The following is a 14,944-nucleotide window of genomic DNA, read 5'->3' as shown; positions in this document are numbered from 1 at the left end:
TGGACCTAGAGGGTATTGTGCTAAGCAAAATAAATCAAATAGAAAAACTTTATAATTTCACTTATGTGTGGAATCTAAAAAAATCAATCGAACAAACAAAAAGCAGAAACAGACCCATAAATACAGAAAACAAACCGATGGTGGCCAAGAGGGAGGGGGGGTGGGCAAAATGAGTAAAGAGGACTAGGGGATATAGGCTTCCAGTTATGGAATGAATAAATCACAAGGATAAAAGGTACAGCACAGGGAATCAAGTCAGTGGTATTGTAACTGTGTTGTATGGTGACAGATAGTAGCTACACTTGTGATGAGCACAGTGTAATTATTACAGTCATCGAATCGCTATGTTATACACTTGAAACTAATGTGATATTTTATGTCAACCATACTTCAATAAAAATATTATTAATAAAAGAATAACCCGAACTTTAAGTTGTAGCCCTGTAGTCATGTCCTGGTAGCTCTAGTCTTTTTCATTCCTCACCAGGATCTCCACACTGTGGACCACTTTTGTCAAGTGTACCAATATTCTCTTCAGCTTATTCTGTGTTAGTAAGGCCGCAGAAGCACTTTTCACACTGACTCAATCAATCAACTGAATTAATCAATCTCTCTCTCTCACACACACACATTTTTTCTAAGTTGTCACTCCTCTTAGATTTGTAGTAAGAAGGGAGATTGAATGGCTCTGTCAGCTAAGCGTCCAACTGTTAGTTTTGGCTCAGGCTGTGATCTCAGGGTCCTGAGACTGAGCCCTGTGCCGAGCTCTCCCTCTGCCTCTCCCTCCCTCTCCCCCTCAAAATAAAAAAAATAATTAGTAATGAGAAAAAAATTTTATTTTTATTTTTTAAAAATATATTTATTTATTTATTTATTTGACAGAGACAGCCAGCGAGAGACGGAACACAAGCAGGGGGAGTGGGAGAGGAAGAAGCAGGCTCCCAGCGGACGAGCCTGATGTGGGGCTCGATCCCGTAACACTGAGCTGAAGGTAGACGCTTAACGACTGAGCCACCAGGCGCCCCGTAATGAGAAAAATATTTTAACTCAAACACTGGTTACAACTGTTTAGATGAAGGAAACTAAACTAATACGCAGCCTAATGTTTTTTATGTTCAGGAAATACAAAAGGATTTTCCTCATTCTTCAATGTAAATTTAATAATTTTCATTAAGGATATAATTAGAATTTTTAAGTGAGCAACAAAAACAGGACAATATTTATTACAATCTGATTTTACCAGCAAAGATTTAAGTATGCAAGAAGATAATATGCACTTCTAAACACAAGTTGATGAATCTACAAATAAAAGTGTTCTACCTACATAATCCCAACTTTGTTAAAAACTTCCATATTCCTATCTTCAATATCCTATCTTTTAATTTTTTCAAATAAGGACATTTTATAATATTTCTGAGTTTGATATACAATATTGAGTTAAGAAGCCTATATAATTATTCTTGTTATTATAATCACACAGAGCTACACTAAGTGAATTCCACCTTCTCAGCCTTTGGCAGTTCAAACACATTTATTTTCCCAGACATCAAAGCTGAAATCTAAGTAATAGTTGACTTCTTATAGTACCTCCTTCCTCACATTCAAGGAATTCTACTAACAGCTCTTAAATTTATTTCTTCCTCTCCAACACCACTGCCACTACATTTCAGATGCTTAACTCTTGCCTAAATTGATTTTCCTCACTCCATATGAGCTTGGTTTAAATCCTTCCCCACTACTGCCAAAGTGATCTAACAAAAAAATATCATTCTAATGCTTAAAATCTCTCAATGATTCTAGTAGCTAAGGAAAAAATTCAGAACCGCAGCTCTTCACAAAGGATGTCTGTGCTGATGTTCCAGTCTTCCAAACAAATTGCACCTCAAAGAGATGCATTTTTCCAGAGTATTTCTCCTTTCACCCTCTTACATATACTGCTGTTCTCTTCACAAGTAAAGCCCTCCCTATTTATCTAAGTAAATTCAAACCATTCTTTGTTAAGAAGCAGCATCTGCCTTACACTAAGCATGCATAAGCAATATTTGGAGCTTCCACAGCATTTTATCTGTACTTCTATTACCACCTCATTTTATTTTACTGTTATTATTTGTACTGATCTGTTTCATCCTATTATATTGTCAGCTCTGAAAGAGCAGAAATCATGTTTTAGCCGCCTGTTCTCCCAGTGTCTAGAAACTGCACAAGCGAAGGGCTCGAAAAACGTTTACTGGATTAATGAATCACATTACAAAAGATAAAACTATATGACACACTTTAAAAAGATGAAATTACATAGGTGGAAGAAATGCTGTTACTATGTCATCTCTGAAAATGCCTTAACTTTGCCACACAGAGATACTGATTCACTCGCAGATCTAGAAACCTAAGGACTTACCCTCCATACAAAGAGAAGAACTGAAAGCTTCTCTCAACAACTAACACCTGAAGTTACAGAGAAGCTACTCTAGTCCAGAGCATCCAAGTTTTAGTTATTGTTCCTATGAAGATTAAATTACTTTGTTAGACTCAAACATAAAAAACAGTTTCTATACAACGAGTATTAAAGAGGGATAAGAAGAAAACAGAATGTTCACTCATGACCACATATGAGGAACACCAAGATTAGGATATTTCTTGTTGGATTTTCTAGCTCAACATCTTTTTACTGTTTTTCTTTTTTAATTTTTAAAATTTCTTTAAAAATATTTTAAAGATTTTTATTTACTTATTTATTTGAGAGAGAATGAGCATGCTGGAGGGGAAGGTCAGAGTGAGAGGGAGAAGCAGATTCCCCACTGAGCAGGAAGCCTGGGCTGGATCCCAGGACCCTTAGATCATGACCTGAGCTGAAGTCACATGCTTAACCGAATGAGCCACTCAAGTGCCCCTCAACATCTTTTTAATATACCACACTATCTCCAGCTAAGCAGAAAAGGTGAGCATATGAAAACTATTATGGGATAAGTAAAAGTGACTAACAGACTGAATAGAGAATAAATTTTTAATCTAATTAAAAAAATAAGGTCCTCCTTAAAAAGAATGTTCATGGCAGCTTTACTCATAATAGTAAAAAACTGGAAACAACCCAGGTGTCTACTATCAGGAGAATGGATAAACAAACTGTTACATCCATATAATGGGATACTAAAAAGGAACAAACTACTAATGCATGCAACGACACGGAACAATCCCCAAAACATTATCCTGAATGAAAAGAGTCTTACATAAAAGAGTACATAATTAATGATTCCACTTATATGAAGTCCTAGAATAGGTAAAATTAATCTATGCAGGGAAAAATCAGAACAATGGCTACCTATGATGGAGCAGGAGTGAGGACTAACCAGGAAGGAAGATGAAGGAAATTTCTGGGGTGATGATACTATCCGTACTACATATTCCCAGCGGTTTGGGTTAGAAAGGTTTGTGTATTTGTTAAATTTATCCAACTGTATACTTAAGATCTGTGCATTTCACTACATGAAAATTTTATTTCAAAGAAGAAAACTATGAACAAATACTGAACTGTAAATAATGATATACCTGCTGAAATGTTTACGAATAAAGTGTACTGGTGTCTGCGATTTACTCTAAAATGCATAAAAAGATAAACTCATGTACAAATGGAGGTAATAAAGCAACCATAGAAAAGTGCTAATTGTAGAATCTATGTGGTAGAAATACGTGTATTCACCATAAAAGTCTTTCAACTTTTCTGTATGTTTGAAATTTTTCATAATAGAAGCTGAGGTAGGGTGGGGCAAGGAAGGTCCTTAACTTTCTTGTTTGAGAATTTAATTGTGATATTACTAATATGCTGGAAAATATATACCCCAAGGATAGTGACAGAACACAAACAACTATCTATATTGTGGTCATGGATTTGCTGATTTTTTTTTTAAGATTTTACTTATTTACTTGACACAGAGAGAGAGAGAGAGAGAGAGCGCACAAGCAGGGGGAGTGGTAGGCAGAGGGAGAGGGAGAAGCAGGCTCCCTGCCGAGCAGAGAGCCCAACGTGGGGCTCAGGCCCATGACCCTGGGATCATGACCCAAGCCAAAGGCTTACCAGGCACACCTATGTATTTGATTTTAAATTATTTTTACAGTCTTTCAAAAGAGAAAGACAAACCAAAAGAACAGCTGGTTTTCTCTATCATGTACCACCACTACTGATTTTCACTGTAAAATAAAACCAAAGTCATGAATTACATTCTCATTAAAACTTCCTTAAAAAAATCACTTTTGGCTAAGCTAAATAAGTGATAAACAGGCAGACATGAATAAAAGAAATTCAAATGGCCATTGTAATGCCTCACCAATAACGAAGGAAATGTGGAAAAACAAATACTATTTCCCTATCAGACTGGCAATATCAAAATGAATGATAATAGCTAATGTTACTGAGGAGCATGAGAAAACAGGCATATTCAAATACAGTTGCTGGAAGCTGACACACCCTTTTAAAGAAGGCCATTTGGCAGTAACGTATCAAAAGTCTTCAAAATGTGTATAACCTTTGTCCCTATAACTTTATTACTAGGGATTTAATCTAAGGAAATAATAGATCCGATACACAAGATGTATATCCTAGATTATTAAATCATAATATATATACTATCAAACCATTGAAAACAACCTAAATTATGGTACATAAATATAGTGGTCACTGTTCATTAAAAAATAATTAGAGACTTGGATATATTAACTTGTAAAGAAGTCCACCATAAGTAAACTTATCCATTTGATTCTTAAACTTCTTTTGATTGTGTTTTCCATGCTCGTTTTCCTCTGATATTCCAATATCTTTTAATGAGAGTATAGAAGCCAGATTAATATCACAACAAAGTAAAAAAGCAAGTTACAGAACAGTATGTATATATAGCACGAATGCTTTAAAAAAATTAACATATATGCATAGAAAAAAACCTAGGAAATTATATATTAAGATGCTAATGGAAGATATACAGATTGGTTAAGATAGGGTCTATTTTTCTTCTGCACATGAGTTAAATAGTATAAATCAGGTGATTTAAGTTGTGATCATATGTAATCACATTAAGAATGTAACAAAATGTTCACTGTCTATTAATTCTCTTTGACAAGGATACAAAAAACAACTACAGAAATGAGATCTTAATTTATAGTTATATAGTTCTCGTTATTCTTTATGTTTAGAAAAAATACAAAAAGAACACTAAACAAATGAAGCAACAGAATATGTGATCTGACCAAAAATTATACTCAATAGTTTGCAAGCTTTAATTTTATCCCAGAAAGCTGCTTATCAATGCTACTAAGTGCTGACATATGACTATAACTTATCAAAATTCATAGTGAAAGTGTCTCTTGAATGCAAAGTAAGTAAAGGGAAAAAATAAATAAAATAACTGAGAAAGTCACCTTAGGTGTTAAGAACTATAAAAAAGACAGTGATTTCTTTTTAGGAGAAAATTATTCCAGGTGTAGGCCAGCAACTACTAATCTGGAGTTTGAACTCTCACTGTTTTAAAGAATATCTCCAGAGGAAATCCTAAAATAAAATGCAATCTTTATGCAACAATATATGCAATATTATTATAGCATTGTCATTCACCCTATACTCAAGTATACTTGTACCTAACCAACAAAAAAGCTACAAAGTTTATGAGTTAAATATACCAAGTATGTATTATCTGTGTCCAAAGGTATAAATAATCAAAAAAAAGAGAAGGTATAGCTTTTCCCTACATAAGAATTCCCATTAATAAATGTAAAAGAAATGTAGAAGAAAATAGAAAATTACCATTAGATAAACACCAAGTAATAACAGTTACCAGCAAGATCTACCGATGGATGCTAAAGTGAGTGGGTGAAGCTTACAGAAAAACAGGGTATTTGCATAGTCTCGGAGTATCTTCACTCAAGATCTTTATTAAATACAAAGGTTTTTTTTGTGTTTTTTGTGTTTGTTTTTTTTTTACAGTGGAGAAACCCAGCAGAAACTACCTAACTCCAAGAGATGGTGGTTAACATACACAGACATCAATATCACCCTATGTGATGTGTTTTAAAAAGACACATCACTTTTGTGCAAGTCTTGCCAAAAATGCATAGCCTCCATCTAATCAAAGACAACATCATATAAACTCAAACTGAGGTATTCTACAAAGTAACTGACCATTACTCTTCAAAAGTGTCAGAGAAACCTACAGACATGACAAATACTGTAGTATGAGATCCCAAACTGGATTTTAGAGGAGAAAATGAGTGATAGTGAAAAACAGGTGAAATAGCTTAGTTAAGAATGTTATACCAATGCCAATTTCTTAGGTTTGATAAATGTACTACTATGACTGTAAGATGTTACAATTGGGGAAGGCAGGTAAAATAGGTAAGTGGGTACTCTGTACTATTTTTACAACTTTTCTCTAAGTCAAAAATGATGTCAAAATTAAAAAATTTAAAGATTATTCTTACCTACTTAATGAATGTTGTCAAATAAATTTTGAAAATTATTTGTAACAAACCTGGGGCTGACTGGTATCTAAAACTGTAAGAATGAGACAAATCACTTAACTTACCAAAATGCACTGCTGGAATGGGAATGATAATACCTATCGTGCAGTTCTTCTCTAAGGATTAGAAATAACTTTCTTTCTGATCTAGCAAGAAAATAATAAAGCACAGTGGTAATGAGCATGGTTTGGTATCAAACAGACCTAGATCGCAATACCAGCTCTGTGTCTGTAAGCAAGTTGTGTGATCCCGCCGTGCTTCAGTTTCCTCTGTACACAATGTAGATAAAAGTTAAATTTAGCTTAAAGGATCTTGGATAATGAGTTAGGATAAAAGTAAATAATGAATATAAAGCATCGACTCAGCATGAGTACGAGTTCAAAAAAGACTTAAGCTACAACAGAATGAATGTTGAAGTGGGTGGTCATTATTAATAAACTTAATGAGCATAACCATGTAGTGTCACGTATAATAATTCATATTCACAACTGCAAAGTTACTAAGAAAGGATGAAGTTTGGAATATTCTTTTTTTTTTTAATTTCATTTTTATTTATTTGAAGAGATGGAGACAGCCAGTGAGAGAGGGAACACAAGCAGGGGGAATGGGAGAGGAAGAAGCAGGCTCCCAGCAGAGCAGGGAGCCCGATGTGGGACTCGATCCCATAACACTGGGATCACGCCCTGAGCCGAAGGCAGACGCTTAACAACTGTGCCACCCAGGCGCCCCGAAGTTTGGAATATTCTTATCATAAAATAGGGATATGTTCAATATATGAATAAAAGATTTCCACTCAGAGTAGCAAAGAATATAGGTGCTATATCTTAGCCATCAGGAAAATCCAGCTGTTTAAATTAATTAGATTTTGGATAAGAACCAGTAGTGCTATGGTTTAAGCAAGAAAAGGCCTGGGAGAAACAAGACAGACATACAGATTAAGAATCACTATTCTAGATAATAAAAATCAATTTGATGGTGACACATTTCCCATAAATATTATTTGCCTTTATTTTTGCACATTAATATCGGATTATTAAAAGATTATTTCAATGAAAATAAAAATTTCTACCCACAACTATTTTCCAACATCTATTATTAACGCAACTGTATCAGATACAGTCTCCTTTAAATTCAGTGGTTGCCTAATACATTCTAAATTTTAGGATCATAACCATTTAAAACAAGAAAACTACATCATATGAGATTATAATAAAGTTCAAATAAAGTTTTGAAGCTATAAGCCATTACAGTTAATACGCGGATCCTGAATTTAATGAAAATACTAATTAAAAAAAGATTTCAAAACAGTAATCTCCTCATTGTGCAACTATTCCCTGATAATTTCAGGTCACAGTTAAGTAAGATTTCAAATTAGTTATAAAAAATGCTTTTCTACATATATCTATTATACTTGGGAATATTCTATAACCAGTGTCATATCTCTACTTTAACCTTTCATACAACTATTCAAAACCCTTCACAGGTGTTAACAAGTAAAACTGTACACTTACCAACACCTTGAGGCCGACTCAACCTTACGGAATTATTTTCAAATTTGTGGACATGAGGTGGGTATTCTTTCCTAAAAAAGGAAATTTATATAGATTTAACAGAAAAAATATTTTCAAAACAAAAAGGCTGAGGGAATACCTACAATATGTTTACTAAAAGCAAACCACAGCTTCTTTGCCATACAAAAAAAGTGATACTATAAAATAATAAAACTGTATTATACAAATATAGTAAAGCTTAATACATTGTTAAGGTCCCTAAGAACAGTGACTACATTTTATTTAGACTGTTAATCTACTAAAGCCCAGAGCAAGCATACTTTCAAATAAATAGTTAATAACAGATGAATCCAAATTACTGTCCTTTCAAAGAAGTCACCAAAGTTATATGGTATGCAAAACTTTAGTTTTCTTTTGGAACTACCTTCATAATCAATTTATATAAACCACATTAAAAAAAAAAGAACATGTAATACTTCATTGTCACACATTTTCTGAATTAAAAAAATCAGCTTAATAATGCCCAATTTGCCCAATTTTGCTGTAAATGTTCTTAGTTGCTTAAAAACAAATCAGTGACTAAAGGAATAAATAGTAATTAAGATATTGGCCTTGAGGAAAATTTCAAAATCAGTACAAAAAAATGTTATGTACAAAACCAGCAACAAGTGTTTTAGTCTTGTACTATGAATACATTATGGAGATATAATTATACTTTAAAAAATACACTAAGTTACATTGTCAGACTTCATATACAACCAATTTTCAGGATTCTGAACATAATCCTTAGTAAATAAGGGTCCTAAAATAGCATGTAAGTCCAAATATACACTAGTTTTGGGGTAAAGCAAAAAAAAAACTATAGCTAGTTACGGGATAAAAGTATTAAAGAAGGAGATTTATAAAAAGTGCAATAGACCAGGGAGCTACAATAAGCTACTTTTCCATCCTAAAAAGACTTCTGAAAATATTCCCATTTTACTTAGCCAGGGAATTAAAAATAAAAGAGGCTATACTATTATTTGTATATTCATTCACACTAGTGATCAAAACTTATCAAAGTATATAATCAAGTAAATTAAAATCCTAAAGAAATTTTTCCAAAGAATTTCATATTCTTACGTTGTAAAAGTCAAAGCACCTAAATTACAAACAAAATAGGAGAATGTCCCAAGAAGAAGAAGAGTAGGGACAGTAGTGTATATGTAATAACAGTTAGCAGATAGTGAGCATCATGTGCCAGGTACTGTTCTACGGGCTTTGTGTCTATTAAGTATTTTAATCCTCAAAATTACCTTATGAAGTACATATTATTATCAGCACTTCATAGATGAGACCAAGGTACAATATGGTTAGTTAACTTGCCTATACTCACATAACTATAAAATAGCAATGCCAGAACCTGAAATCTGGCAAACTGCATCAATACTGATGCAAATAGAATTTTCATGATTATTGAGCAGCATTATTTGTACAACTGGGCAATTTCTACCCTGACAAAATTTTAAGATTCATGAGGAGATGAGTTGTAAAGATGAGAATTTGCCTTAGAGATACATAGTAGTAGTACTAGCACTTACGAAGGAGGTTAAGTTTTCAGCTAGTAATACTAAACTATAAACTCATGTTTTTATATACCATATACTTTCACACTAAACAGGATATAATGTAGTCTTATCTTTAAATCAAATAATTGGTTTTTTAATCTCTCATTTTTATAACTCTTCGCTTTGGAAAAATAAAGATATCAACTTCAAAATGCAACAGAGGCAATGAATCTGAAGGAAAATATGATGATACTAATATGGTAAACTCCAAAAACTTTTAAAATAGTGGCTAATGTAAACAGTATACATTCTTAAATATTAAGGATTATCAATACAGAAAACAATTATGTGACAGAGAATGGGCACAAAAATCTAAAAATACAGATACTCTGGAATTCGTTAGTCTGAACCTGCTTGATTACCTATTCTGGGGTATGCTATAAATACAGGTTTATTCAGTAATAACTGACATAAATCATCTGAGACAACCAATCACATGTGCATAGACTGGTGAAAATGCTGGATTAAATGCACTGTATTCTTTGCTCTTTGACACAGTGCACTAAACCATGCCTTGCTAATGTGGAACAAATACCACATGAAATATATAATATCCATGACTATCATGTATTATAATGCAAGGTTAATAAACTATTCTGGATATTGGCCAACATTTCCAGACCTTATGGACACAACATATTGAATATGTGCTACATGTTTCCCTATATAAGCAGGGAAAACTACTTTTTCTTTTAAGAAATTTATGAATAAATTATAGAAATAAAAGCATACCTTAAAATTTAATACAAGAATACAAGGATTTCAGGATGAAAGCAGTATTACTTTGAGAAGAAAATTTTTGAAACCTTGCCAGCCATAAACTATCTTGGATTCTTTAAAATGTAGCTTTTTAAAAAAAATTGTTAGGTGATCAAAAATCAAATTTTATGTTAATTTCTTGGTTTGAGGGTTCCATCACTCTACAGATACAAAAATTTGAAACTCCAAACAGCTCAACCCTAGGATTTCTCAGTGGATATTTCTTTCTCACTTCAAACCAAGCAGAGGCACAGAAACTTTCCTGTCTGTTATCTACAAGGTGGGGATTTTTTTTGCTTGTAAGGGATTGTGCTTTGTTTAGGAAAAAATGAAAAAAAAAAAACAAAAAACAAAAAACCCTCGCTCATGGACCCAACACTTTACAAGCTGCATAAAACAACTGGAAAGCTTTTTTCCTTCCATGCATAATTGTTTAAATAACCTCAAAATGCTCTGCTTATTAAGGGTTAGACAGGCCTCAGCCCTGAAAGTCTTTTTAAAATAAACTTAATTTTGCAATAATTTTAGATTTGCAGAAGTTGAAAAGACAATTATATCCCTCATCCAGTTTCTCCTGATGTTAGCACCTTCATCATTATCATACATATATCAAAAAAGAAACCAACACTGGTATACTACTATTAAGTAAATGCCAAACTTTATTTGAATTTCACCAGCTTTTCACCAATATCCTTTTTTTGCTCCAGAATCCAATCCAGGATCCACTGCATTTAGTTGTACTGTCTCTTTAGTTTCCTCTGTCTCCCAGTCTTACATGATCTCTCATGACCTTGGCATTTTGGAGGAGAATCGGCATTTTGTAAAATGCCCCTAAACCTGGGTCATTCTGATGTTTTTCTCATGATTAGACCGAGGTTATAAATTTGGGGGAAGGGAAGGCGCCTGGGTGGTTCAGTCGGTTGAGCTTCTGCCTTCGGCTTGGGGTAATGATCTCAGGGTCCCAGGATCAAGCCCCGCAAAGGGCGCCCTACTCAGTAAGGAGTCTGCTGCTGCTTCTCCCCTCTGCTGTGTGCACTCACTCTCTCTCAAATAAGTAAAATGTGTAAAAAAAAAAAACAACCTGAGGGTTAGCATATCAGAGTTGAAGTGCCCTTCTCATCACATCATATCAGGAGGTACATAATATCAATATGATTTCAATGGTGATGTTAACCTTGATCATTTGGCTAAGGTAGTGTTGCCAGGTTTCTCCACTCTGGAGTTACTATTCTTCCCTTTCTACACTCCATGTGTAAATAAACAAGTCAGTCCAGCCCACAGAAGGGATGGGGTAGTTAAACTTCACTTCTTTAAGTGTGGAGTATCTATACAAATTATTTAGAATTCTATAATAAACAGCTGTCCATTTCCTTCAATTTATTTTATGTGGTTTGTACAACCCTAGGATAGCTGAGTAAATAAATGATTTATTCAATCATTTTTACTAGTATGACACATGGATATTTATTTTATACTTTAGGTTATAATCCAATTGTTTTAGTTTTGGTCTTTGGGAACGCTTTCACTTGGCTCCTGTGTCCCCTTGATGTGACATCATTTTTTTCTTTATTTTGCTAAAATATATATAATGCAAAATTTACAAAAATATAGAGTGCTTCATAATCTACCTGTAATCCTTACACAAGGGCCATGAAAATCTTCTCTGTAATGTTACTATTTTAATATATGTGCTTCTGAAGCAAGTATTCTTTTGTTTTTTGAGTACTTGGTGTCTAACACTAAGACACTTCACATTTGTGTTTTCCCTAACTCAAACCTAGAACCAGTCATTTCTCCATGTTGCTTTTCTTAGAGAGTGGTATTAGAAACCAGGATGTGGGTGCTGGGTTTTTGTTGTCTTGGTTTCTGCTGGATTTTAATGATAGCTCATTTTATTAACCTTTCCACTGCTCTAACTGATCTAAAAGATGTCTATTTCTATAAAATAAATGTATTCATATTCAAATGTTAAAATTCATTATACCAAACTCATGTTAAACTCATAAATCAGTCTAATTTTCCAAGATATATTTAAAATCTCCCACAGCTGTAGTCTAACCAAGAACTTCTTGCATTTTAAACATTTTAAGGAAATTTTATGTACTTAGTTGTTATACTTTTACAAACTATGCCCATTACAAAACATGCTCCCTTTTCATATTTAGTACTAATCCATAATTCCATCTTTTTATTAAAATTATACTCGTGCTTTCTGTTTGCAACTTCTGTGATTCTAAACAACCTTTTTTTTTTTTTACCTTACAGAATGTTACTTTATGTCTGATTCTTGTAAAGAATATAACTGGGTTTAATCCAACAAGTCTTTTATTAAATATATTCAACCTCACTATAATTACTGTAACAGCTGATATACTTCATGTTTTCCTTTCATCTTACTTTACTGTCTGTAGTATATATTTCTATTATTTGTTTCCTCTTTTCCCCTATTTTTACTGGTTTGCACAATTAGTATTCGTTTTCCTTCCCTAATTTATTTAACAAATAGTTACCTTTCATCTCTCAATCTTTATTCCAATTACATATTTCTGTTAACATGTTACCAAAATTCCAACCATTTCTTCAAGCAAGATATCTACTGCATCCCTAATGAGAGGAGGTGTTTATTTATTTTTTTTTAAAGATTTTATTTATTAATTTGACGGAGAGAGAGACAGCCAGCGAGAGAGAGAACACAGGCAGGGGGAGTGGGAGAGGAAGAAGCAGGCTCCCAGCGGAGGAGCCTGATGTGGGGCTCAACCCCAGGACTCTGGGATCACGCCCTGAGCCGAAGGCAGACGCTCAAGGACTGAGCCACCCAGGCGCCCAGAGAGGAGGTCTTTAAAATTCTCTTACTGGGGCGCCTGGGTGGCTCAGTCGTTGGGCGTCTGCCTTTGGCTCAGGGCGTGATCCCGGCGTTGTGGGATCGAGCCCCACGTCAGGCTCTTCCGCTGAGAACCTGCTTCTTCCTCTCCCGCTCCCCTTGCTTGTGTTCCCTCTCTCACTGGCTGTGTCTCTCTCTGTCAAATAAATAAATAAAATCTTAAAAAAAAAAAAATTCTATTACTTCTTTCCTTTCCAACTCTCCTCCCAGAAAAAGGCCTCAAGATTCCTTTTACTTCTGCCTTTCTATCTCCCCAACTCCTAGATTTTGCTGAGGTAGTTTTGAATATTTAGTCACAGACTATTATTGATTTTCCCTTGCAGCACACTAATATTTGGAAAGTGGAACATGCTTACTCTTAATTGAATGCCACGGACTTAAGGTTTTATTGCACCAAATTACAAATCATATACAAAACATTTTTTAAAAACTCTCAAAGGTTGATCAGGTATTAACCCTTCCCTATCTAAAATTCCCTGAAACCTTCCACTGAGTGCAGGGACATAAAATGAAGCTCTTCAAGTCATCTTACAAAGCCTTTAAGATCTAGGTCCTATCTGACCTTGCCAAATTCACCTTGCAACATTTTCCCCTTTGCTCCCCTAACTCCAGCCATTGTGGTCCTTCTTTCTATTCCTTGAACATGCTAAACTCATTCTTGCATTACTATCTTAGTACCATCTCTTTCCTATCTGGAAAAGCCATCTATGTGATCATGGCATGGCTGACTGTTCATTTAGTCCTTGTTTAAATGTTAGCTTTGTAGTAAAAATTTCTCTGAGGGGCGTGTGGATGACTCAGTGGGTTAGGCCTCTGCCTTCAGCCCAGGTCCTGACAGCCCTGCATCAGGCTCCTTGCTCAGCATGGGACCTGCTTCTCCCTCTGCTGCTCCTCCTGCTTGTGCTCTCTGTCAGTCAAATAGATAATTTTTTAAAAGATTTATTTATTTGACAGAGAAAGAGAGAGAGTGCACACAAGCAGGGGGAGCAGTAAGCAGAGGGATAGGGAGAAGCCAACTCCCTGCCAAGTAGGGATCCCGATGCGGGGGGCTCGATCCCAGGACCCTGAGATCATGACGTGAGCTGAAGGCAGATGCTTAACTGACTGAGTCACCCAGGGGCCCCGATAAATAAAATCTTAAAAAAAAAAAAAAATTTTTTTTAAAAGTTTCTCTGAAAACGTAATCTAAAGAAACCATACTGTCACTCTCTATAACATCACCCAATTATGCTTCTTTATATAGAACTTATTATTTCAGGGTCCCTGGGTGGCTCAGTCGGTTAGGCGCCTGTCTTTGGCTCAGGTCATGATCCCAGGGTCCTGGGATCGAGCCCTGTTAAGGGGCGCCCTGCTCAGTGGGGAGTCTGCTGCTCCCTCTCCCCCATGCTCATGTTTGCTCACTCGCACTCTCTCGCAAATAAATTTAAAAACATTTTTTAAAAAATTTATTATTCCATGTTTCTCTTGTTCATGATCAGTCTTTGCTCGTCAAAATGTAAACCACAGGAGTGCAGGGAGCTTGTCTGTTTTGTTCATCACTGTATCCTTATGCCTAGGACACAGCAAGCACTTGAAAAATACTTGGAATGGAACTGGGGCGCCTGGATGGCTCAGGCGTTAACCATCTGACTTCAGCTCAGGGCATGATCCCAGAGTCCTCGGATCGAGCCCCCCATCAGGCTCCTCCG

General features: G+C 34.9%; 1 protein-coding gene and 1 non-coding gene across 17 annotated transcripts in view; both read right to left on the bottom strand.

Annotated features, from left to right (window-relative positions):
- The window catches only part of SENP6 (SUMO specific peptidase 6), a 116,939-nt gene that overhangs the window by 53,262 nt on the left and 48,733 nt on the right, over positions 1-14,944 (bottom strand). For 15 of the 16 annotated variants that reach the window (XM_026507055.4, XM_026507059.4, XM_026507063.4 and 12 more), the window contains one exon: positions 8,010-8,080. In XM_026507055.4, coding sequence (XP_026362840.2) covers positions 8,010-8,080 — 71 coding nt within the window. Of the gene's footprint in view, positions 1-4,709; positions 4,807-6,701; positions 6,838-8,009; positions 8,081-14,944 lie in introns of those variants that run through there. The other variant, XM_044387111.3, reaches the window with a different exon arrangement.
- Positions 11,977-12,078, bottom strand: LOC113261379 (U6 spliceosomal RNA). Its single transcript, XR_003318363.1, has one exon. It is a non-coding gene; the product is annotated as a U6 spliceosomal RNA (small nuclear RNA).

Source organism: Ursus arctos, unplaced genomic scaffold, assembly GCF_023065955.2.
Source record: "Ursus arctos isolate Adak ecotype North America unplaced genomic scaffold, UrsArc2.0 scaffold_29, whole genome shotgun sequence".
In the NCBI taxonomy this organism is placed as follows: domain Eukaryota; kingdom Metazoa; phylum Chordata; class Mammalia; order Carnivora; family Ursidae; genus Ursus; species Ursus arctos.
This window is presented reverse-complemented; position numbering and strand designations above follow the sequence as displayed.